Genomic DNA, 26,681 nt, shown 5'->3' on the forward strand with positions numbered 1-26,681 from the left:
AATGCATTTATTACTTACTAATTGACAATTCATTTTGAGTTAATTAAAATTGTTTTAAACAAAAAAGAACGACCGTGTGAGATCAATTGCATCATTTATTTCACAATTTTCATATTTCGCCTCAATAATAAGCAAAAAGTTGCTAAATTGTACAATAATTTTGAAATATAACGAAGTAAACTCATATTTTAATTATAGTCTTGATGATTGAATTTACCTTTTGCGTTATTAATCTGATAATTATTATTGTTGATAAGCTTTTATTTCGTTGAAAGACATGGTACATTAATAAATAACCCATCAATTTACGCATTTAATTTCCCCAATTAGAGAAAAATATCGTTACTCTTAACGGGGTAATCAGAACGAGAATATTAGACTGTCTTGTACTAATAATGTCTAGTAAGTTAGTATATAAATATTTTTATCCGTCGATCTTATTCGATTCTACGAGTGTTTCTTATCTATTTCCACTCATTTAAACACGAAAACAAGGAATTATTTTTGAATGGGACCTTGAGATATCGAATGTAGATATTGTAGATACTAACCGATATCATAACATTTTGTTCATGTGCAGACAACCATTCATATCGACTTTGATTTCATTGTTAAACTATTATTATAAGGTCGTTAAAAACAAAAGTGTACGCAGTCTGGCTCAAACCTAAAAAAACAAGTATTGGACAGATTTTTTACTCGTTTTAACAAATGAATACGTGGTATCGGTGTTCTACAAGTTTGTTCTGTGTGTTTGAAGGTTTAAGTTTGAGGTTGAGTCATCTTTTATTTGGTTTGGACGTAAAAAAGGTTTTTTAATTACATGTTTTATATTTTTATACTTTCGATTTACACTGCAATTTATTTTAGTTAATATTTTATGAATTATTTAGTCTATAATTTGCTGTAGTGATAGTATTCGTGAATTAGGAACTAGTTTTTTATGAATGAAATTATTTATTTTATTTGGGTGCCGTTGGAGATAAAAAGTTTTTAATGTTTTTTAAACAAGTTAATAACCAATTTATGTCAATAAACAAATTAAAATAATGATATATTATGCATATTTGTAGTGGCAATTTTTATATTCTTTTTCCATACAGCGATCGTAACGCTTTCATTTTTGTAACATGATATGACGAATGCTATTTATATTCCGTTAACGGTTTTAATAACGCATTTCGCCGCTTCATTATATAAAACTTGGGCCCTAGTAACACTTATGCAACTATTCGGCGATGTTTGAATTCTTCAAATGGGGACTGGCTAGTTAAACACATGCAATTTTATTCATTATGTCTTACTGTGGCATAATTTCCCATTTCTTCTAAGTGCGCCTCCATTGTAGTTCTGAAACCTTGACTCTCGATTTTGGCTCCGGAAAGCGATTGAGCACTGCTTCCAAACGCTCTTAATATTAATGATAATGGTTTGAAAGGAATGTGTTAAGAATGAGTGTTGATGGCTACAAAGGTAGAGGAAGACCGAAGAAAGTATGGATGGATTGTGTGAAAGAGGATATGCTTAAGAAAGGAGTGGATTCAGATTTGACGGCTGATAGAGATGTATGGAAGAGCAGCACATACTGTTCCGACCCTCCATAAGGGATAAGGGCAAGTTGATGATGATGGTTTGAAAGGAATTGGTATCCTGAGAATAGTAATAGAGTAATTGCTACATTGCTAGGATTTAATAAGATATCTGAACAAAGATCTGGTGGTATGTTTTATTTTGCTACAGGAAAACTTTTGTACTAACCTATTGTAGTTTAGTTTCATTTTTGCCTATCATGCTAAATACATTGCTCGCACTGTATCATTGTATACAAGGCATTTGACATTTACCTATTTGACAGTACTATGCTGAATTGCAACTATCACTCTCGTGATTCTATCTGTGTAAATAATAACAAAACATTTGTGTGCCTATTTAATAGCAACAAAAGCGATTTATCAATAACAAATTTGATAATCGCGGACGCTTTGAAATTGCACGACTGTTTCTTAAGTGAACCTTGATTTACATCTCTTGTAACAACCGGTATTACTTAAATAATTTATAAGTTTTTTTTACATACAATTGTTGCTAAGATATCGTTACTGTGAGTGTTAGTGACTTGTAAGTGATTTTTTTTTATTAAGTCATCAAAAGACTGTCAAACGCATCTGCAAATGCAGATGTATATGGGCAACGGTGGCTTCGCTATTTTAACGAATTCGGGTGAAGCTTGCTGTTTTGTCATCTTGTACAAAAAGGATAATTAAATTAACAATTAAATGATTTTATTTCTTCAAGAATAACTATAATTTCGTCCATTCTATGGTATTTATTGTTTCTTTCCATTCAACACACATCGATAATGTTCCTTAGCTTAGCTAGTTTTTTTTTTAAATCGTGACAATTACTTGTTAACATCCCAATTATTTTATCGACTAGATTAAGCGAATGCCTAGATCTTTAAAATAATTGTCGTGTCACTTGTTAAAAATGCTCGGCAAGGTAGGAAACTAAAAGGTAGTCACGTTTTGAAACGCGTTCCCATCGTGGGCTCAGGTGAGTGCACGAATCCTATCCATTGCTCATCTTCACGATCACTCTAATAGATTACACCATGGCACTGAAAGAGGTCTAATAATAAAACCTTATTATTATAAATGTTATACACATAATTGAACAAAAATTCGCTATCAAAGGAAATTCCAATGAATTATTGTTTATTTATTAAAACAAATTGTTTACGTAGGAACCAAGTATTTTTACTCTAAAAAGATTTTATATGTTAAGATCCAGAAAGTGTTTTAATAGCATTGTCAGGTATATAATTAGAAGTCTTTATAAAATGTGGTTATGAGACAAATGTACTACTACACGTATTTAATTTGATATGTATACATATTTTTGCAGCTAAATATTTGTTTAAGAAATGAAAAGGTCCATGTGAAAGTTATACATTTTAATATTTATTTTTACTATTCAATCATTTTAACAAAAACTTGTTTTCTACTCGTACTATAGAAATAAGATGTGCTTATTAAAATATTATGTGAACAAAATGGTCTTTCCTAACATCGGCAATTAAACATAATTTTAAAAGTTGCTTTGAAGATAGACAAGCCGCGGCCGACACTGCCACTTTATAAACTAGATCAATTAAGCCTTTAAATAAATTAGATATTTGGAAATAATAAAGTAAGCTGATGTATGTGGTCCAGAAATATGTACTAGATATTTTTGTCGCAACCCTGAATAAGCAGTTTAGTCATAACTTTGCTTTAATTACGAGCTACTGAGACTGCGACCAATCGAACTTCACATACCCTGCGCGTGTACATACGAGAATATTCGTCGAGGTTACTGAATCAATTATCAGTAAAGTATATCCGCTGGCAAGACGGTCGAGAGCGAGCGTGCCCACTCAGCTTTTACATGTAAAAATTAAATAAAACTGATTTCCTTCGTCGAGTGTAAATCGAAACGACACGCTTACCGAATTAGGATCTATTTATGCTATTTATTATTTATAATTCCTATACAACCTACTTACAACGGCAATCGACTGCCAGTATTATTAATGTCCATTGACCACAACTAACATTGACTTCGGTGGTCGATGGAGCGTTGAAGAAAAAACGAAAGTAAAACTCTCAAGCATTTGGAGCACTGGGTGAAGTAATATCATCGCAAAAACCACAGTAATCATATTTGTAATTTTTATAAGATTGCTCCGGAGGCATATAGATAAATTGATAATAAAATTTTTACATCTGTTACAAAATTTCATTGCACTTCTTTCGGACTCTTGTTTTTTTTTTGCGCAAATAAAATTATTAATACTGCTTACTCGATTACAGTGTCTTGGTAACAGTTATAAAGTATTATTATATATCTCCTTAAATTTAGTGGAGGTAACAATCACAAGATTAATGTCTTAATTTATCTTAAGATAAATTAAACACATTAGTTAGTTTTAGATGTATATAAACAGAGCAAATACTAATTTAAACTCCCAATCCATATACCTAAAAATTAGAAATTAGTTAGAAATTTTATACTTAGAGCGAATTTTAATGATTATGGCAAATATCACTAAAAAGATTATAAATAAAAAGCCATTGTAAAAATGTAAATCTCGTTGCAATCGTAATTTATCTCAATATTTTCATATACAGCTCGTACATGATAACTTGTATAAGTTCTAAGGCCATCAAAGTTCTTATATAACAAATGTCAAGTGATTTTATATTTATTATATTGTTGCATAACGAACGCCATAACAGGATGTACATATATAATCGAAATATATTTATGGTTTATAGTTAAGTATAGCAGAAAAGTAACTTGATTTTAAAAATAAAATATTATTACACAAACATTTTTTTTATTAAATAGAGTATCTTAAATGGCTTCATAAGTCAACCTGCAAGTACTTAAATTTCTAGATACAAGCGGTTGGTATCAACTACGCGACCGGACTTGGGCGATTGGAATTTACTAAAAATGCAGCTTACACCGAACGCTGAAGCAGTGTTTGCCCTTATTTCTAAAACACTAAGTGACGATGTTGTTTAAATTTTACGCAGTGTACAAAAATCCAAAACTGGTGTATTCAATGTGCCTCAACCACTTGGTCGAATTCAGCTATTTTAATATACACTAGCTGTTCCCGTGCGGCTTCACCCGAATAAAATTATGAAAATTTTATTTTATTGTTTATATTTGTCAAATTACCAATTGCAAATGTCAAAATGACATGACATGACAAACCTTGGCAGTCTTGCTTCATTGATGTTGGTAGCAACTTATGGTCTCTTTCCCACATAAGGGTTTTTATCCAAAATATTTACCCCTTAAGTTCAAGAGCGTGAAAACATATAGCCAAAAGCGTGACGTAAGTGTAGGGCTTTTTATTAAAAAGAGAATTACTCAAAAAAATGCTGTAATTGACATCTTAGGCAACAAAGAAGTTTGTGTTTACGCTTTATTATAATAGTATAGATAAAGAGCAGTTCAATGCACTATACTATATTATCGGCATTCTCGTTTAAACTCTAGTAACAGATTAAATAACAGTTTGCATCATACAGTACCTAGTTACTTTTACTAATATTTAGCCATAACTACTTACTATGGAAAATTATCGTAAGTCTGTTTCAATATAAAAACAGTAATTAAATAAATGATTTATTATCGTGGATGTCGAAATATATAATTAGCGGAGGTTGTTTCTTTGGATTATGTTAAATTTAACAGGGCCATTGTTACGTAAGTTATGAATTGTTAAGTTTTGGTTCAAAAATTATTCAAACTTTAACTTCCTTTTCACTTATTTTGTTTAAATACAATGTTGAATAACGTGTATTACATATATAAAATAAAGACGATGAGAATATAAATTCCGGGTGAATATTACATTTGAGACCATATTTTTAGTGATACGGCCTCATATGTTTAAAATATATTTGATTTGATTTGCACATAAATATGTTTCTATAGATTGTTATGTTAAAGGTTAATTTTAGGTGGATCAGAGCAGAGCTTATTTATGACTGCGATGTCCTTCATAACAAGCTGCTTTATAGTTAAGACGTAAATCAGTTGTGTTAAGATATCACTCTATTTTAAACAATCAAATTGTTACACAAATATATTTTTGTTATTTGATAGGAAAAAACCTAAAAATTGTTTATCATTGCGTTTAACCTAACACGTGGTCATTAAAATAGTACACACTTTTTTTATAATATAAAATGGCAAACGCGCAAGCGGCCATCTGAATCCACTGAAAGGGAAAGCGACCGCTGCCCATAGACATCCGCAATTGTAGATGCGTTGCCTCCCCTTAATTGATGGAGGAGGAGACGCACATAAAAAGGATATTTCCCCTTCATATGCGTCTCCTTCACTATCAAATACACTTTTCCTTCCCATCCTCTCCTTTTAAGTAAAGGGTGAAAAGGGAAAGGGACTAAAATTGGCACCTGCACTTCACGCCTGTTTTCTGTGTGGTCGTATTATTACACCGGGCGAGCCGGCCCTACAGTGCGAAGATGTTAAAGCGGGCTCTACCACTGCTAAATATAAATGGTTAATGTAGTAATGACATAATTATGTAACTAGTTTTATGATAAGAAAGTGTATAGGCGTAAGACGTCTTCCTTGATCATAATAATCGTGCATTTTGCAATAACGAGAGAGAATAGTGACGAAAAGTATTTTAAGCAACCTAACTGTGTTTTCAGGCTTCTTCGAATGTTGCTACTTTTCTGGTTATGAGGAAAGTCGAAATTATTGGTTTGTAAAGCTTTGTATTTTTGAGGTAGATAAATTCAGTTTTTACGTATATGCTTTGTGATGAACTGAAATGTGTTTCTTAGCTGTTTCGAGAGTTACGATTCGTTTAATGTAGACTTTTTGTATCAATATTTATTTATGCTATAAAATACAGTATGTTAGTATTGAGTAATAAAAGAACTATTACTGGGTTGATGTGTTCACATTATGTTATGTAACAGATGTACATTGTACTTTTCGCTCGTTATTCATATCAGATATTTCTCTCACAGATATAAAAAAAATCAACGATCTTGTTTATAATTTTAATCTAAAAATCATTAATATTTATAGAACCGAATCACAATTCGATTAACTTACAATAACTTATTTATACACTTTTTTGTTCCGGTTGTATTTTTTATATTTATAATGCGCAGCTTTGAATGTTCGATTTAAATTTGATCGAAGTTACACAAACAGGTCTACTACTGTATATCTCAATCAGTAATGTTATAATCTAACAAGATTTCGCCCGCGACTCCGTCCGATTGTAATTAAAAAACAGAACAAAGCAAGAAGCCTGTGTGTTTTTCCAGACTATGCTCTACATCTGTGCCAAATTTCATCGAGATCCATCCAGCAGTTTAGACTTCAAACTCTAACAAACATCCATCCATTCATCCTAACTTCGCCTCTATAATATTACTAAGAATAATTTAAGAAAGTAATGTGTTGTCATTTAAAAAACTAGCTTTTCGGGAATATCTTGGAATTTACAAGCTTATGGGAAACTTGTACTGGATCCATTAATTACAAATTGTAGGTCTTTACAATGTATAGCAAGCATCATATGTATGTGTGTCACTCGAAAACATTGATCGCTAGTTTGCCGCCTTCCCTATAAAAGTGATTAAGTAAGTTTATGCTAATAATGGCTAAATATGACGCTCAGTTGAAATCGACATATATTATACAGTTTGATTGATGGTTTATAACATCATAAATATCTTCGTACTTTAAAATTGGTTTAATTTTAACAAACTCCATAAAATATAAAATGCCACACTGGTATCTAAGTATAAAAATTTTTACAAGTTAACTTTAAATTATGTTTTTTTGTTGAATTTTTAAATGGACAGATTTTGTAACATTATCTTTCTCTGATAAGACCGCACCCTTATACATCGGTATTTAATAATTACCTTTCATAAAATTTTTCTTCTTAACAAAATAGTTTTGAATTAATAGACCAAGTAATGGTGTCGGATTTCTCTTAATGAGTCTGTAATGAATGCTCAACCTAATGCGAGTGAAAATACACTTTCGCTCAGTACAGTGTATTGTTACACTTTAAACTATTTCACACATACAGCAGGTAACAACGACTCAAAACTCTCAGAACACTAACGTACGATATATTTTATCGTGTGAATAATGTTCATTTAAAAATCGCTTTTTAATTTATTCTAGTGACATAATTTTAGAAAGTAAGATCTGGGAATATGGATACAATAGAAAAACTAGCCAGCCTCTATTATAATTAAACACTTTTTGTACTAAACACAATATAGGATACTGTTTACATTTAAAACAAAAGACTGAAGTTAACAATGCGTCCCATAGAATTAAGATTACCAGCAAAGATACCAAACATGCGTTTCCTATGAATTTCATAAGTAGCAAATGAGATATCGAGATAGGTAATAACGTTTTCTTCTATATTTAATATTACTCTATTGTACTACTTTAAATGATGGTTCTATAAAAAATAATTTGTCAGTGGGAACTCAGCTCTCCAACTTAGTGACACTTAACAACCTTATAATCTAACTTATATCAAAATTGTTACATGTAAAAAAATGTTTTAAAGATCACAGTGTTTTTTGTGATCTGTCATAATTATTAAATGTGTATATTTTGATTGACGGTTTGGATAAAAAAAATATTTAATAACAGTTATATTCACAATATCCCTTATCTTTTAAGATTCCACATTTCATAGATGAATTTACGTAATTGTTCTAATGTTATTGCAAATCAGTTATACGTATTACGAGTTTTATTATACATTTTATCACAACTAATATAGTAAAGTATCAATTTTAGTTTAACAAATTCCTTTCACTTACGATATTATTTACAGTTCATTCTGGTTTACGTTGCAATAGATTGCTACTTCATGCCACTATGGTGTCAATTATCTTGCGTCTATTGTTTTCTTTAATTTCTGATTGAACATGATAATGTTAAATTAAAAAGTCAATAAATGACAGACTGTCAATTTTTTAAATGGTAACAAAGTGATTGATAAATCTTTCACTAATCAGATAACGAGGAATTCATTGTTCCAATTGTTATCAATTATTTTTGCTCTAGTAAAAATATCTCCTTATCTCTAATCTCAATTTCTTTTCATTCATTTTTACTATAAAGCTTTAGGTTACTACGCTTTACTTTGGGTTTTTATTTCAGATGGAGTTAAAATTACTTCAGTTAAAGTACGCTATCGGATTACAAAATTACAAAACGAATATCTGCATGCCATCAAAATTACTTTACTAAATTAAATAAGTTCCTAATTCTACTTATTTAAGTAGTCGAATATTTAGGATTAAGTTAGCTGTTACTCCTTTGCCATTTCAAAACATAGAACACCAATTATCTCATATATTATTGTTTACCAAATACGGCCTAAACCTATTAATTACGAAAGTATTCGACGCAGTGACATTGGTGATTCGTGGAAGTTTCGATAATGTCAACAAAAAAAAAATATTATAACACATCTGTACTGTACGTAATCGATTTCTTACAAAATGTAATTCTAATTACTTGATAGAATATCAACCATAGTCCATTTCAGTTCATGACTTTAATCACAAGGTTTGACCTTATGTCATAGTTGTTCGAGAAAAAATTATACCGTGAGAACTGTACTCAGCCTTCGTACTGTAGTCATGTGTTGAATTATAACATGTTAATATATGTTATGTCATTTCCCATTTAATAAATTATTGACTATCGCAATAAAAGTATTATGATAATTCAACTTGGTGTTGATTTCTCATATTAAATCAAGCCACTTAATTAAGTTAATCACTAAGAGTAAACATTAGTTTACTCTTAGTGATTAACCCAGTCCAAGTATCTATAAATCTAAAGGATATTACATGAATCTATTCGTATCAGTATTCATTGTAACATTCTAAAGATTTAGAATACCACTGACACTATAAACTCTATACAGATAAATGTAGTCAGAGATAAGAATTTCGTAGACATTATCCTATTGGTATACAAAGTCGTGACTTGCTAAGTTGTACGCTTAATTAGTAAAAGCTATTTTATCAATTATATTATTGGGATCTTAAATCTGATTATGACAAATCTTATGTCAAATTTCATTCTCCTTGTTTTGCTTCTCTCCAGATTTTATTTACATTTGTTATACCAATAAGCATGTATATTTAGAGAACGATGAAATATTAAGAACATTTAACCCTTAATTAGAATTAATTTTTGAGAATTAAAAAAAAAACATATTAGTTATTTTATAATTAGCTGTACGTCACACTGGACACTATCGATAGTTTCCAAAACAACTAATAAAAAAATTGGCATTTTTCTTTTACTTATTTCATAAACGATGACTTCACTAAAAAATTACTTGGTTTTTGTTACAAAAAACTGTATCGACTTAAAGGTCCAAGTTATGAACTCATGTTTTACACTTCAAGTACCTTTCAATAATAATAAAGGCCGGTAAAAAATATTTCTGTTTATCTATGATCAAATTATGTTTTAAACCTTGGAGGAGAATGCTATGACAATGCTATTAATGTATTTCTTTAACATCCGCTTAGTTATTGTTAATTACAGATATGTGCCTTCCGCCCTTGTTGTGAGAAAATGTGCTAAGCTAACAATAGTATCTCGGCAATTCGAGATAGCGAGGTGCACGGCCGTGTCTACACTTGGTCAAGGATCGCAGTAATTACAAATATAAGATTTCTTTTATATTCACGCATGTTACTTATCTATTTTGTAACGTGGTGGAGAATTTAAAAAAAAAATGTGTTGCTACTTAATAAGAAAGTTTAAATGGTCCATCCATTTTAACTTATATCGATGTTTCCATTTAATAGTATTCCTAGATACATCGGAAGCCGCTAGCAGGATCCGTTTGGATCTAGATGAACATTGGAACAAAGTTATTACGCCATCAACAGCTAGTTAAGCTTATTAGTGGAATCATAAAGAAAACAAACCCTCAATTCTATCCTAACGATAGCCAAAATAGTGCATATTTATAAAACCCCTGTTCAAGAATAAATGTAGGTGTTAAAAAGATTCAATTTTTAAAAATCCTTCTTGCACCACATACCACTATCGAGATTTAGTTGAAGAAATTAAGAACCATTCTCTGGCATTTAACAATAAATCTACTTTCACCGCGAATAAGTAGTGAGTTCTTTCAATTGACATTTCAGCATTTAGGGCCGCAATAAATTGAATTGCAAAAGTCGACTCTTGTGGACAAGTTGCATATTGTGGCAATTAACTGTATCATAAATTAAATTGCAGGAACTGACAGAAAATGTCACAACTTTATCGCAGTTATTCGGATTATGCTCACTATGAATTATTTTAACACTACAAAATTGTGAAAATAATTTATCACTATTGACAAGGACAAATCCACAACGGAATGAGTAGAGGGTATAATGTTAAAAAAGCTTAAAAATCTCTAAACGACAAAAGCTCTAAAAGTCCCAAGAAAATGTTAAGAAATAACGGAAGAGTTAAATTAAAAGTATGAAGATACGGTAAGGTTTTTAATAAATTACAGTTGTTGAATCAGATTTCTAGACATTACTTTTATTATTATTTTCATAATAAATATTTACGTAACTATATACTGTACAGTTGCCTTTTCATTCTTATTGGAAATGATCTGCAGCATTTTGAATGCAGGCTACGGGTAATTTTTCATATAGTCTTAATATAACACCCATAAAAAACAACATACTCAATTACCGGAGTGCACAATATCTACGTTGTTATTTTTTTGACAAAATAATTTCAAGCACTTAACATTTTTGGTGTTACGCGACGTGTTACATTACGCTCCACTTTTGGACCACTAAATATTTTCGAAAGTATCATATTCTCAAGTTTATTAAAGTTACATAAACTATCGCTGGATTGTCTTATTGTTACTGACATTAACCCTTTAAGATTTCTTTTAATTAAAAACATGGATATAAAAGAAAATTTAAGCATCTCTATTTCTCTACATCCATAGTTACTACACTTACTTATAAAATCTTTCCTATTGTTACAAAACGAACGAAATAATTCCTATAACGTTGTTACTCCCAAGGCTTCCCACTCACTTTTGCATCACAAATATTATTCGTCCTCATTCAATTTGACGTAGTCAAACATCCGTATACTAAGGAAGTAATATTTGTAACATGATGTTGGTAACGAATTTTTATACTGAAAATTTATATGCATTTACATTTACATGGCGTTCCGGCCTTTATTAAAGAGCTACGCTCCTTATTTAAAAGATTCTACGTCTTATTGGTTTAGGAATACGGGGATAGTTTTCACAAAAACCGAACGGAAAAAGTATGGTTTAAATTACACAGTAAGTGTACTCTATAATCGGTGACCATTTGTGATCCGATGGTTAGCATCGTCCATTTTATAGTAAGAACGCTGTAAGAACAGTTGTAGAGCAAATGGAATAGAATTTGATACTTACGTTGGTTTCAAGATATAACTGTAAATGATTTGTGAGTAAATACAAAACTTATGAGTGATAATTCGTATTCAGCTTGTCCAAAGATCGACATAAAGAACTGGTTTTAAAAAGTGGTTTTCTTATTAAATAGGACGTTGAACTTTTTGTCCCAAATGGTTACGCAATCGAGCACTCGATATCATTTTGTTTTCTCTCAGACGTTGCGCCCACTTGATAAAGTGTACTTGCAATAAGTTTGACTGATTAACGTTCATCGGTTAGCCGACATTAGTTCGTTAACTGAGCGACGCCGACGTCTACGCGACGGATCGCTGCAACCACCGACAAATAAGTGCACTCAAGTCGTACTATATTTTAATATACAGGCCTTGAGTTACATAATGGACGATTAATTTGTATACGATCACTTCGTTCTTGAATGTGATGGTTTTAATTGTAACACAACTAATTGGATAAGATGAGATATATAAACAATATATTTCTTAAAATCTTTGATGGCCAATAACAGTAATTTTCTTAATATGAATGTTCTAATGTATATCAAAAAAGGGGTAATTAATTAGATATCTGTAGCCTATAACTTTGGGGTATACGTCCTTATGTATGGAATAATGATATAGCTTATAATTTTCATAGACGAATTAATTCTCGATAGACTGTCGATTCGATGACACCGAGGTTAATAAAACTGTATGGGAAAATCACCAGTCAATGAACTTAATATTAGATAAGTTTATACTTTTTTTATTAATGTCATGATTTGTAAAAAATGTTCGTTTCGTAGTTACAATTTTGTGTATTCTAACGAAAAGAGTTTTTGCTATCATTGATTTAAATTAATTTATAAGCGCTAGCTCTAAACTTATTTTCAGTTATAATTGTTTACGGTTTCAAACGATTTTTTATTGTTATGCCTAGATAATGGAAATACTTAACAAGAAACTAATTTAGGAATAATAGCGCTTTAACAGTGTCCAATAATATAATGCAAAAACTTGCATTAATTAGAAATTTTTCATTTTATCTGTGTAGACTGCGACCTCGTTCTTAATTTAATTAACGCAATCTCTCATTGTCAATAAAGATCTCTGTCCCGTCAAAAAAGTTCGGCAGTTTTACGGGAAATTCACTACTTAATAAAGGAAGAAGGTATTGCTTGAAGTTATTCTACCCCTAACAAATAATACCGCTCCAAATCTCCTACTAGTGAAGTAATAACAATGCAACGTATATAAAATACGTAACAGACTGCAGACAGTTCATTTAACAAAAGTATCGCAGTTATAAATGCATTGGTGAGTCTAAATTCTCATTAAGTAGCGGACTAAAGCCGTCGAAATCGATTTATACATCTCAATGCGATCCAGTTGCATTACGAAATGAACTAATAAGACGAAAAAGAATTGCGTATCAACTAACGAACATTGTAAAATCAGCCGCCCATTGCTCCTCCGCTTCATTAATAAATATCAATTTAAAACAAATTATACTCATATGTACATACAAATATTTTTTAAGTTGTTTGGGTTCTTGTTTGGCGGACATAACATTGAATAACAGAAGTAATTATACTTTGATTTATATAATTGATTAAAGAGGAATATGTGGAAAGATAATATTTGTTTAAATGACAAGATGACACCTTAACAATAACAAATTCCGTAAAAAATCCAAAAAAAAACAAACAAAACCAGCTAGTAAAGTACGTTCTTACTTGATCTAGCTGAATCTTTTGCAAAATTATATTGGATTCGATAAACAATTATCAATTTAAAAATCAAATCATAATAATAATTTACTTCAAGTAGCATAATAAATTTCAACATGTTACATTCATTAGCAAGTCCAGTTTGAACACTGTAAACACAACAATCCGTGAGGGCAATAACCAATTTCATCAAAGTCGAATATCTACATTTTTAATAGCAAACGTCTAATTCGATGCCAAAATTTATCTCAATTTATTACATTTTATAATACTCTTTGATGAACCGTATCATCGAGGAATTTATTTTGGTCTTAATAGTAATAAAATCGTCAATTTTCATTACTAATGAGAACATAGTAATGTCGATAACCTCAGTTTTATTTTTGTAATAATTTTTATTTGCAAGTAACTGTTAATAATTAATATACATGAGTACATATATCAGTAGAGACAGGTCCAGAATTCGCAAGAGTAGTATAATTTAATAAGGTCAATGATTGAGATAAAAATTATCATTTCTTTTATTGTTTTATCAAATTAATTTTCTTCATGAATGAATTGTGAGATTTTAATCTTATCCCGAAGATTAGTAACTTCCTTTTTTATTATAAACGAGCTGTTGTCCGCGACTTCGTCTGCGTGGTATTAGAAAACATACGAACTATATAAATTACAAAAAGCTACATATCCCTGGGACTGTTTCCATACGGTTAAATGCAAATACCTCAATAATTAAAAGCAGAAAAAGCCTTGATCGCATCGTTTTAAAATTACCTATCGGTATTTATCTAGGTTTTTTTGATGAGAAATCTCATTCTGTTAATTTAGTACATAATATTTTTAGTCGATTAAAAAATAATGTTACATATGTTAGGTATACCACTTAGGATCTTATTCTACATTGCGATTACCAATTAAACAATAATAATCGATTTAAATACGATTGGCATCAGTAAAGGAATATCAAGATAGCCAAATGTTTTGTAAATAATCCTCCAGAACCGATTTTAAACAATTGTAATACGACTGTCTTTTACTTTTTGTATACTTGGCAAGAAAATCGAACTGTTGTCACCTTTATGCATTAAACTTCTACAACCTTGATCAATTTGCCTCGGTCTGTGTGTAGGAGGTCACCTAAGTTGTTCAGAAAAGGGACATTAAGTAGTCGTTGTATATCAAATGCACGCAGCAATTTTTCTTCAATTTAACACAAATGCGCAGTTGTAATATCGCGCGGCGTGCCGACAATCTCGAGATCTTATCCCTGATGACTGTAATTCATTGTTACAACTTACAGCTATGTTATTACAGGTCCTTTGTTTTACTGTAAATTACCGGCATTTAGATATATTGTGAGGCCGGCGCTTCGCCGTCGGTGGATAATAAATATTTAGTGATTGATGATGCTGATTTCGAAGATACGACGGCCCATTGTCATCGTCTGAGGCTGGTCAGACGCTCACCGGATAAAGCTGATTTCAGAGGCCTACGTCAAGGTCGTTTATTTGTTACAATAATAGAACACGTACCGACACGCTCATAATGACAGTGTCTGTTACCCCAAATGACAACACATCGAGAAAACTTCAGAATTAAAAAAAAACATTTAAACCATGTTACGCCATTTTTTGTCATTGAAGGCCAAGTGACAATCTAGTGTTCTCTCTGCAGTTTCATCTGACAAGGTGGCAACTTAAAATAATGCATTTAAACTGAACCACCATTAACTACTAGATCACGAATGAGAAATAGAAACTGAATATATGAGGAAATTAAGAAGTATGTTCAAAAACAAACGAGATCTTATGTTTCAATAGAACCTGTAGAGTAGAGTCATAATACAAGGTGGAACAAAACTCAGTTACATGCAAAATTTAAGTTTAAGTTACTATGCACGCCAACGTCAGTTTTACTAGAAAAATACGTTCACTGAGCAATGATTACTTATTAATTTATTTAATTTCGTAACTAAAGTACTATTGGTAACTAAGAATGATTACGATTAAGTTGTGATCAAAGCATTAGCTCAATATTACGTAGTACTCGGCGGAAATCCTGTTTGTAACATGAATTATGTTACGACGCATGAGCTTGTGCCATTTTTATGAAATCAAATGATAACTACGTTTTTTTATTATTACTTATTAGCTTTTGTCCGCGACTCTGTCCGGGTGAAATTAAAAAAAAATAGCCTAGTGTTCTTCCAGACTATATTTTACATCTATGCCAAATTTTATCCAGATCTGTTTACCGGTTGGGCTACAAACTCTAACAAATATCCGTACATCTAAAACTTTGCATTTATAATATTAACTAGTAAGATTATCAATTAATAACACTGTTGAAAATGTTTCCAAAATAAGATCCGAATAGATCCAAGTTATTTCGATAGCTTCTTTTGTCGAGCAAAGGGGAGCATATGCTTCTAGCTACGTCTTTTCTCAATTATTTGTGTTCGACCTTACTCGTTCTAATCTTCAAAAAATGGATTCTGGAACACCCTTAATCACGACGTATTTCTTTAAAATCTATTTGGATTTAGCCATCTATTACTTATGATGTTTCATGAAAATTTGATGTCAATGGTAATTATTCGTTATTAATTTTAATTCATTAACGGAAAATAAATTGGTGTTAGCAAAAAATACGATGACAAATTGTAGCAATAGTATTAACAGCAATTATTGCGTTAATATCCGTGGCCTATAACTAGATTATTGGTGCTCGCACTTTCGATGACAAAATGATTTCGTAATTTTACTAACAAATAAGTTTAATTCCATCATTACAAAAATTAACTTTTAATAAACGCGCATAGAACAAAACTGTAACTATTTGAAGTATAGAAAGGTCTCGAAGTCTAATGCAACTAAATGGTGCCAACTGATTATCCTGCCTGCTAGTCACGTAACAACCTAATTGTTATTGAACATTCACTTCAACCTTAAAATCTAAGTCTTAGGACCTCACCGGTAACCTCCATTCGAAATCAATTGACATTCCATTAAATATTTATCATTTAATATTGACGCGCCGTGTAAGTTGTTGGTCCATTTAATAAATATAAATACACATAAGGCAGATTAAGTACAATCTTTAAAAGTTGATCTGGGACATGTGCGGAGCGCAAACATGTGCTGTGATATCTCGACCATCGGCCGTGTTACAGTTTTGAGTCATGTGTAATTAATGGCGCATTACGTAACTGCCTTTCCCCGGGTGGGCGCTGTGACGTCGCCCCCCGCTACCCCTCCCCGACCCTCGCAACTTGCACCTCCTGTCAATCATAACATCGAGATACCATCGTCTTTGCACTCGACGAGACCACCCGGACTCTCGTTCCGTCATCAATAACAAATGTATCACTGTGAGCTTCTACTGTCGATACGAGACATTGGAATGACAAACAGACTTATGACAAGCGATTTTCACGGTTACATTGTCTAAACCTTTACATCATCGACTTGTCAGTTTTTTAAAGAAAAATTAGATGAAGTTGTAGATGCAACAAATTATTTTAACTTACTGATTATTAGAAATATTCCGTAGCATAGGGATAACTCGCATTTGCTACTCATGTAATACTTACTTAAGACGTTTTTGTAGTAGGATGTGCAAAAAATTTTTTTTTCGTGCCACTGATGGTCTAAAATACTAATAAGAAAAATAACAAAATTTAACGCTTATTAAAATACTGATTAACTACCTTTTTTGACCGACTTCCCAAAAGAAGGAGGTACTCCATTGGTCTGTATGTTTTTTTATGTGTGTTAATTATTTCAAAACAATATGAGAAATAAGTTTCTTTTGTGTCACCGAGAATATTTGAATAGAATCTCTCCTGTTTTCAGCAATGCCAACAATCATAAAAAGTATTTTAACGCTTTAGTGACTTGTTAGTTAAAAATGTACATTACATTTACCATATTTGTAAATAATAACGAGTGTCATTCGTGACTGGATCATGGAACACAAATTGCATTTTAGAGCGCTAAAACATATATCATTACCATTTGTTCGCTCCTAATTTATTTACATAGCTTTGATTTGCTCACGTACGTTTAAACACCTCTTGAAGTAAATTTATACAATCGTATAATCATTTATCATCGTTACAAATACAGCGTACCATTGCCCGCGCTGCGAACGTTTCTGGGCCAGTAGCTTTGCACAAAATACAGTATATTACGTTCATTTATTTAAGACTAGATACAAGACAGCATCGATTTATACACATTAAATGCGTGGTTAACCGTCGCTCGGAGTAATTTGAATATTTGCATCGATAAGCGGTCAACAATCGAAATTGTCCCAAATAAAGCTAACCATACCTTGCTATTTGTTTTAACTTTCAATCCATTGATGATTTAATTAACTTTTGCAGCACTATGACTAACTACTTATATATTTTAAACATAAGATGTGCCTTATAGTAATGTAAAGCTTTACACAAGTGATCACAAATGACGTAGTCGTTATAAAACTTTGTACGTTATTCTAAAGGCTAGCACACACGGGCTTCAAGCTGTCGGCGCGGCATGCTATCCTCAGTATCGTTGTTGTATTCACTAGTTATCGTTGTTGAAAAACGCCACTACCAGGATGCAGACTGCCTAAAGCTGTCCGAACGATGATGCCATGAAGAAGTTTGACTTACTATTCATGCATGCCTGTTTAATTAAGTATTCTTGACGCAGAATCTCATTAGTAGAATTACGCTAATTGTTATACGTGTAGTGTTTATACATCACTTAATTAAATTCGAAGTATAACTTTCTTTTTCTAGTTCACACTTAGTAAGGTTTTTACGCTAAGGTGACCCAATGTTTGATTTTTACATATAGAAATACCTCATTAGATATGAGATTTATTTTTTGTATCTCATTTGATTTATCATTTTTTTGGCGGTAAAAGAAATTAAGAAATACGTCAAATTTTTTTTTGTAAATATATTTAATGCGAAACGAAAAAGTCAACGATACTTTTTGTAACCGGATAGATGCAGGTTAAACATATACAAGTTAAGTCGTTTAAGTGAAATCGTTACACTATTGTGTCAAAATAAACTTCAACTCACTCTCCATGTGTTTTATGAACTTTCATAAACCACGTTGACGAGCAATTTGCTAGTTATTTAATTTTCATTTGGCTTTTGACATCTTTTTTACATTCCTGATACCAACATACCTACTCATAATTACATGTTTTTTGACTATTTACGGCGTAGGAAAATATCGTGATGCAATATGCATATATCTACGATGTAATTCAGAGATAAACCCGCCCTACATCGGCGTAGTGAGCTAAAGCGTAGTAACAAGGCTTTCAACCCCTGAACATATATGTCGACGGAATCTGTTCGTGTATGCCTTTAATTTCTGAAACAAGTATTCTCATCCCTCTCATTCCTTTGAAAGCAACAGAGATAACAATATGTTTTCATACATATGTTTCGGTAGTCGAAACTGACGGCATGTGTAGAGTAGAGGCAAGACACACAAACGATTAGACCATTTAATAATGTTATAACAACAATGAAACAATGAACATTGAATTCGGAGGATGAGGTCACAGTATTTGATAACTTTGTATCATCTTGTCGATTACAATATAGCAATCGCATTATTTTAAAATAAGTGACTATTCATTATGTCACACTAGCTGTCGCCCGCAACCCCGTCCTCATGGAATTAAAAAAATGGTTAGTTAGAACACACAGTTCTTCCAGACTATCCTCAACATCTATACCAAATTTCATCGAAATCCGTTCAGTAATGTAGGCTACAAACTATAACAAACATCCATCAATCCATCTAAACTTTCGCAATTATAATATTAGGTTTTTTATCTTTATTTAATTATTTATTTATTTAATATTTAAAACATTTGGCCATTTATCTTATAATTTATCATGTCTTTATAGATTACTGCATGTGTATTTTTAATATTTCTCTCCAATGTATTTGTTTACCATGATTTTGCCGCAATACCATAACAAACTAATCTTTCACACTTAAAGCCTAGATAATCGTATATTTTTTCACCGTCGTATATTATAGACTTTCTTTCCAAACAGCTTAGGGAAAGCGGCAAACTCACGCATCTGTGCAAAGAATGCGTCATTGTCTACAGAAGATAATTAAAAATTTAATATATCGCTATATATAATAGGCACACATTCTATATGTTCATATGCAAGATTATTATAATATGAAGGACAATATAAATGTATAGCTAGATAAACCTGTTTTAAATCAATGTTATTTATGTTTTATATAACGCATATAATTGACAGACCTGCAATATCTTTGTCACAAGGCCCCTTTTCCCTTAATCGATTCGAATATTGACCGACAACCGATTATATTTGCAACTTTAGAATTAAATAAATTCTGCTTTTCTGATTACTCATTTAATGTATCATACATAGTATTTATTTCATCGAAATTCCCTTAATGTTTATTTGTAAAATCAAAACACATACAAACACTAAGTAATATATCTATCTATTTACATTTACCTTTGATTTGCACCAGATGATGAGTATACTATATTATAAAAAATAATAACTTATATTATAAATATAAGTTATTATTTTTTATCTTCTTTTAACTTTACATTATTCATATGAAATTGTAATAATTTTGTCAATAATTATTAATGAAATAAAAATCTCGAAGACGTATAAATCCGATCACGCAAATAAAAACTTGGTTAAAACCGTAATAGTTCATTTTAATATCTACAATTACGACTGTCTTTAAAGTAACTTTACGAATAAATAATGTGTTATTTACAGCTATCCAAAGACACGTATTTAGTCCCTTTACGGGCCAAACACGAGAAACTAATTAAGGTTTATTAGAGAACGAATATTGAGATTACAATAGTTGACGACAAAGCGTTGCGAGGCACGAGTGCCCGCAATACTATCGTTAACCATACAAATACAATACTCGAGGCCGTGGGCCACATTCAGATCGTTAGCGCTTAAATATACCAACCTGTGAATAGGGTTGCCAGCTAACAGGTGAATTCCCTTATAAATAACGTTCTTAAAGAAAAAGGTGTTGAATAATCTTAATGACTACTGCTGTGAGACTTATTTCAGTCATCATCCCTTTTATTATTTTTGACAAGACAGAGACTGTTATACGTTTTCGAAATTATATCATACTTGTTTTCACCCGCGACTCTATCTGCGTGGAATAAAAAAAACTATGTAGACTATGTGTTCTTTCAGACTATCCTATACAGCTATGCCAAATTTCATCGAAATCCGTTCAGCCATTTAGACTACAAACTCTAACAAACATCCATTTATCTAAGCTTTCTTATTTATAATATCAGTATGATTTTACGATTTTATATTGTTTTTTTAAGTTTTTTTTTTGTATTTTCTATTTCTTTTGTAGGCCTTGTAAATATTAAAGTTCTATAAATTTATCATACACACAAATGTCTTCCGGAAACAAGTTTAAAAATGTTTGTAGAGTTTCAAATAGCGAAATAAAGTAAATGATTATCTAAGATACGATGGACAATGTTTTTTCTCATAGATTGATATGTTCGTGATAACCTTACGTGATCTCTTATAGATACTGATTTATTTATCATCCAAATTCTTCGATAATGTTATTCGGTTGTTTATAATACCAACATTAAATGTTTTAATAACATATATTAATTACTTACATTTAAATTGGTATATACCTTACATCATTCCCGTTTCCATCACAGACCAACTCTCTAATGTCGTGGATTGTGACTACAATGAATGACGATAGAAGTATGTTATTAAGTATTTAATTTTTAATATGAATAAATTATACTAATAGAACTTGTTCTTACAAGAAACATTTATATGTTCTTAAATGGTATACCCGAGAGCAATTATTGAAATTGCTCCAGCTGTAGTCGACTGGATATATATACATTTTATGACATTCAGTTGTTAAAATGTCATGTTTTCCTCAAAAATAGTCAATCATACTATTATAATAAATGCGAAAATTTAGATAGATGGATGTTGGAGTTTGAATCCTAAACGGCTAAATGGAATTCGATGAAATTTGGTATATATGTAGAGGATAGTCTGGAAGAACACATAGGCTACTACACTTTTGTTTTTTTTTAATTCGACATAGACGTAGTCGCGAGTGAAGTCTAGTTCCAAATACAATTACTATATTTAAAGTACTGAGATTAGACCATTCTTACATAAAAGAAAACAATTATACGTATATTTTTACAAAATATTATAGATGATGACTTTAAGGTAATTGTCGCTTAGTACTGTTATGAATTGAACATTACGAGAATGTTTCTTTTAAGTTTATAATAATCAATTTATAGGCGACAGTATGAGTTACCAGTATACAAGTGGAATTGTAGACAGTATACAACTTACGTAGGAGGCGTTAAACACTTCGGTCTCCAGTCGTATTTTACGCTTGAATTGGGTTCATATTGCAAAATGTGGAAATAACTAATACCACCTGCCGAGTTAGTGCATAGGCATTTCGATGTCAAGAAGAAATTCAACTACGTAGATAATCTATATAATCGGTTGCGAAAGGCTGCAGCCACTGACCGATTTAATAACTTGAACACTAACAGAACGCTCTATTTTGCGGACAGTATAATTTTAAGACATATTTGCGTAACTCTAACTGCGTTTAACATCTAACCGTTGAGACAAGCTGTGCCCACTCGCTAAAACAAGACATTTATTAAATTATTGCAAATTTTGTTTCAATCAAACATTTTAGCTTATCATTTTCGTACCGATTGAAAATATTAAATACGATATTCCTAAATAAACGTTAAACAACAAAATTTATGGAACGACTTTATTTTAATAAAACAACAGCACAATAATACGTTTGTTTACTCAAATGTATAATTAAAGTAAACTGTGATTATAAAATAAAACACCTTTATGTTTTTTACCAATAGCTAAACATACCTATGACCCATTTAACGGTGTAACGAGTAGCAATGATCCGTAATGATAGCTCCTTATATGTCGATGCATTAAGAGCTTGCTATTCAATTTATGTATTCAATAGATATTTTCAGAAAATAAGGTAAGATATCTCATTGCTTCTAGCATTTTAAGATGTTATTACTACTTTACAATCTGTTTTTAACTATCTGAAACATCGTTGTGAATGTTCTTCCTGGATCTTGATGACACTGCGTCGTATAAGGTGATTTTTATGCACGTTCGACATCTTCTGTGTCAATTAAAAACGACATATGTATGTATCCTATATTACTTTATGAATCTATAACATTAAGTACCAAGTTATTTTGCAAAGACCTTAAGAAATGATAAGACTAAAAGAAATATAAGGAAACTTTTTGCGTCCATCATATACGAAAATTACACTAGTTACGAGAGTAAACTTGTTAAGCCATTTGTACAACGTTAGTTTCATCGTTCAGCTTGGCTAAAGATAGTCTTGAGAAATGGTAGAATCACTATTATTCTCTATATGCCATTGAAATTGATTTGTTATCGCAGGTATTTTTAAAAGAGTAATCTATTTTTGAGATCTGGAGTTTCGCAGGCAGTAAACTCTTAGCTAACGTACAGTAATCCTAAAGACCCAAACATTAAGCACACCCAAAATAAGTATTGTAGAACATTAGTTATAAATCTAATTCCATACCGGAACGGCCTTTCGATCTATTTCCAGATAAAGTTACAACAACTTGCACCTGTTCTGAATATTACTCAATTCCGATTACCAACAGAGAGTGGTAACTTGCATTATGGACCACTAACAAATTCCTTTCTTTAATACCGATTACTTACTCAATTTATTACAACTTGTTAATCGTATTAAATGCTCTTATTTTTGTATCACTTTTCATATCTGCACACATATACTCGTGTTACATAATTGAAGATTTCTTTTCTTTTTGTTTCAGGGAACAATATATATTTAACGTCTTCGAAGTTATTGTGAGTACATTGGAGACTAAATTACAAAGGATAGAAAACTTAGATAAAGCTGTCGAACATTTGATGCGAAGGGTAGAAGCGTTGGATTCTCGTGTTAATGACAATATACACAAAACTGATGCCATTATTTCAAAATTAGGAAGCCTCGATTTAAAACTATTCAGTCAACTGAATCGAGATGAAGAAGAAGTGTTAACTGAGAGGACTGTTAATAGAAAGAGTGAAAATAAAATTAGCGGTACACAATTACTTGACAGAAAGTTAGAATCCTTAGATCAAAAAGTATCAGACATTGATTCAAAATTAGTCGGCTTAAAAAATCAAATTGACAACAATTTCTTGCCAGTCGATGATATTAATGCTGAAGCTAGCGAAAAGAAGCCGATCAATTTAAACGTTGTAGAAATTGCGAAAGGTCTTAATACAGAAGTAGTTAATACGATAACAAAAGAAGTCGACCAACTAAGAACTTCAATGTCTACCGTCGATCGTAAGCTACAATTTCACATTAATCTTGTTTCTGAAAATTTGGGAAAAGTGCTGTATATGATGGCAGATGTCCATGCAGCTATTGTTGAACCTGACTCTGCTTCAATAAATGTTAATAACATTTTTAAAAACAGGACAACAACAAGTACACAATCTCCCATTTCAAAAGGGAGTAAAATAGATACACTTGTAAATAAAATTATTCCTATGATGAGCGTGTCAGAAAAAATGGATGAAGTTTGGGATGTAGTTGTTGGTACTAAAAGTTCTGTTGACGATCTAGTGCCAAAATCAGATGAGCTGCTTACACAAACTCAAAGACAAGAGCGAGCCATTGGTCAAATTCACAACGACCTGAGACTTAAAACAAATCTAATTATAGAAAATTTGGATATGGTGGAAAAGCGACTAAAGAAGCAAGAAGATGACGTCGCAACGCTAGCCCAGCGTCCAGTGCCTGCAGAACTGCTTCTGGATCCGACGATTGACAGGCTTGTGGAATATGCTCCAAACAGATATAGATATGATGAGCCTTCTACTGATCCTAATACGAGTACTGTCGCAGCTACAACTTCGCCGAGCTTCTCTGCCACAATCAATAACAGGTGATATCTCTCTAAATATTTATTTTTGCGAATATAAAGTCGTTGGCGATTTCTCTGCGCTTTGCGAAATGTATTGCGAATTTTTGTCTGTCTCATTTTGTCTGGTGTATGTGCGTTTTGTAAACAGTGTCTAATAGTTATGTCGCATGCAGCCTGAACACTCCGACCAGCCCGAGCAGTGCTAGCAGCTCGAGTAGCACAAACTCTCCTACGACCATGGCGGCAACCAGTCCCAGCAACGTTAGTGGTAACACCACAAGCGGCGCCGGCAACTCTGGTCAACGCCCCGCTAGCCGTAAAGGTGGCATCATCTTCCCCAGCGTTAAAAACAAGCCCATCATCGGCAATAACACTTTTGCCTCAGAGATCGTCGCCAACTATAAAGATGTGAAAGTGAGTCAATGTTATAACAATATTATTTTTCCCTGACAGCTATTCAAATATATATTCAGAATTTTAATGTAATAATGAAAGTTTTGTATGCTCACAATATCGCTGTGCGTTGTATATAATGCTGAACTTATTGTTCAGCTTTGCGACATGTTTATAAAAATTCTAAAACCAGGTTAATCTAAAACTGATTGTGGCCGAACGCAGATCCAAGACAATAAACGAGAACAAGAACGAGTACTATCAAGTTATTTTCTTTCTTTTACGTAAAGCGAAAGAAAAGCATATAAATGAAGAAACTAAATCGAAACGCGTTTAATTTCCTCAATTCATTAGTAAATTCATTTCCATTTTAATTGAATTAATAAAAACCCCACTTGTGTTTTTACTTGGTCGATTCGGTGCCTATTCGAGTCTGTAAATATAGGCAGGTTCTACTCGAGTCGATACAAATGGAGTTAAATTCTGTTTTCGGAATTTTAATCAACTTCATTGCTAGCCGGTCCCTGCGACTGTAAGCGAAATGCACATACCTAATCTATCGGTAACGACACAGAACCATTTACGTCTCCTAGTTAAGCAATAAGGAACACAACTACGCAATACTTTGACTTGGCTGTAACACTCAACTAACTACATGTTCTACATCCTGTATTTTGTTTGTTAACTATGATTGTCGTGTTATTTACTATTCAAATTTTACTTCGAAGTTCCTAACTTTTTAAATTCATCAATGCTACTAATTAAATTACTAATAGTAAATATTATTTAATGTCTTGCAAAGACAAGTCTAAGAAATGCATGGTAAAACATATGTATTTATTATAGTCCGAGTACTATATATTCCTTTATAGAGATGTTATCTAAATTATTTTATATTCTACACGTAAGGACCATTGTTTGCACTATTTATCAGTAATTTCCTCCTCGTGTACAAAAATCACCATAATTGACAAGTATGTAAGACCGGTGCAACGATGGTGTCGAGCAAGGAAAGTTGCTTGCGTTACGTAAAACTAGTTCACGTACACCAGTGCGACTTTCCGCGACTTTGAGGGAACAAAAACCCGTTTTTCCCACCAGTCGACAATTACCAATGATTACACCGTGTTTATTGTCTTAACGTACGAGAACATGTGGTTATGTTGAACAACGTGACGCAATCTCTTATAATGCTTACGCATTTTTAACGGCAACTGCAATCGTCAATGATACAGAACGCTGTAACTACGCAACAACAGTAAGTAAGCATTATATGAATGAGTTGTAACGATCATAGAAACACCCCGACAATGGTCTCAAAACGAAGTATTTAATGGTACTTGATCGTTTTGTATGTTGATGGGAATGGAGTAGCTCCAACTCTTAAGTTATTATATTAAAAATGTGTTTGTATTTATATTTGACCGACTTCCCAAAAGAAGGAGGTATTCAATTCGTCGGTATATTTTTTTTTTTTTTTTTTTT

General features: G+C 31.8%; 1 protein-coding gene across 1 annotated transcript in view; it reads left to right on the forward strand.

The window, feature by feature from the left end:
• The window catches only part of LOC106109007 (fibrinogen alpha chain), a 54,033-nt gene that overhangs the window by 20,773 nt on the left and 6,579 nt on the right, over positions 1 to 26,681 (forward strand). The window contains exons 2-3 of the mRNA XM_013290394.1: positions 23,697 to 24,824; positions 24,977 to 25,217. Of these exons, the coding sequence (XP_013145848.1) occupies positions 23,697 to 24,824; positions 24,977 to 25,217 (1,369 nt within the window). The remainder of the gene's footprint in view (positions 1 to 23,696; positions 24,825 to 24,976; positions 25,218 to 26,681) is intronic.

This window comes from Papilio polytes, unplaced genomic scaffold (genome assembly GCF_000836215.1).
Source record: "Papilio polytes unplaced genomic scaffold, Ppol_1.0 DF821388.1, whole genome shotgun sequence".
Taxonomy (NCBI): domain Eukaryota; kingdom Metazoa; phylum Arthropoda; class Insecta; order Lepidoptera; family Papilionidae; genus Papilio; species Papilio polytes.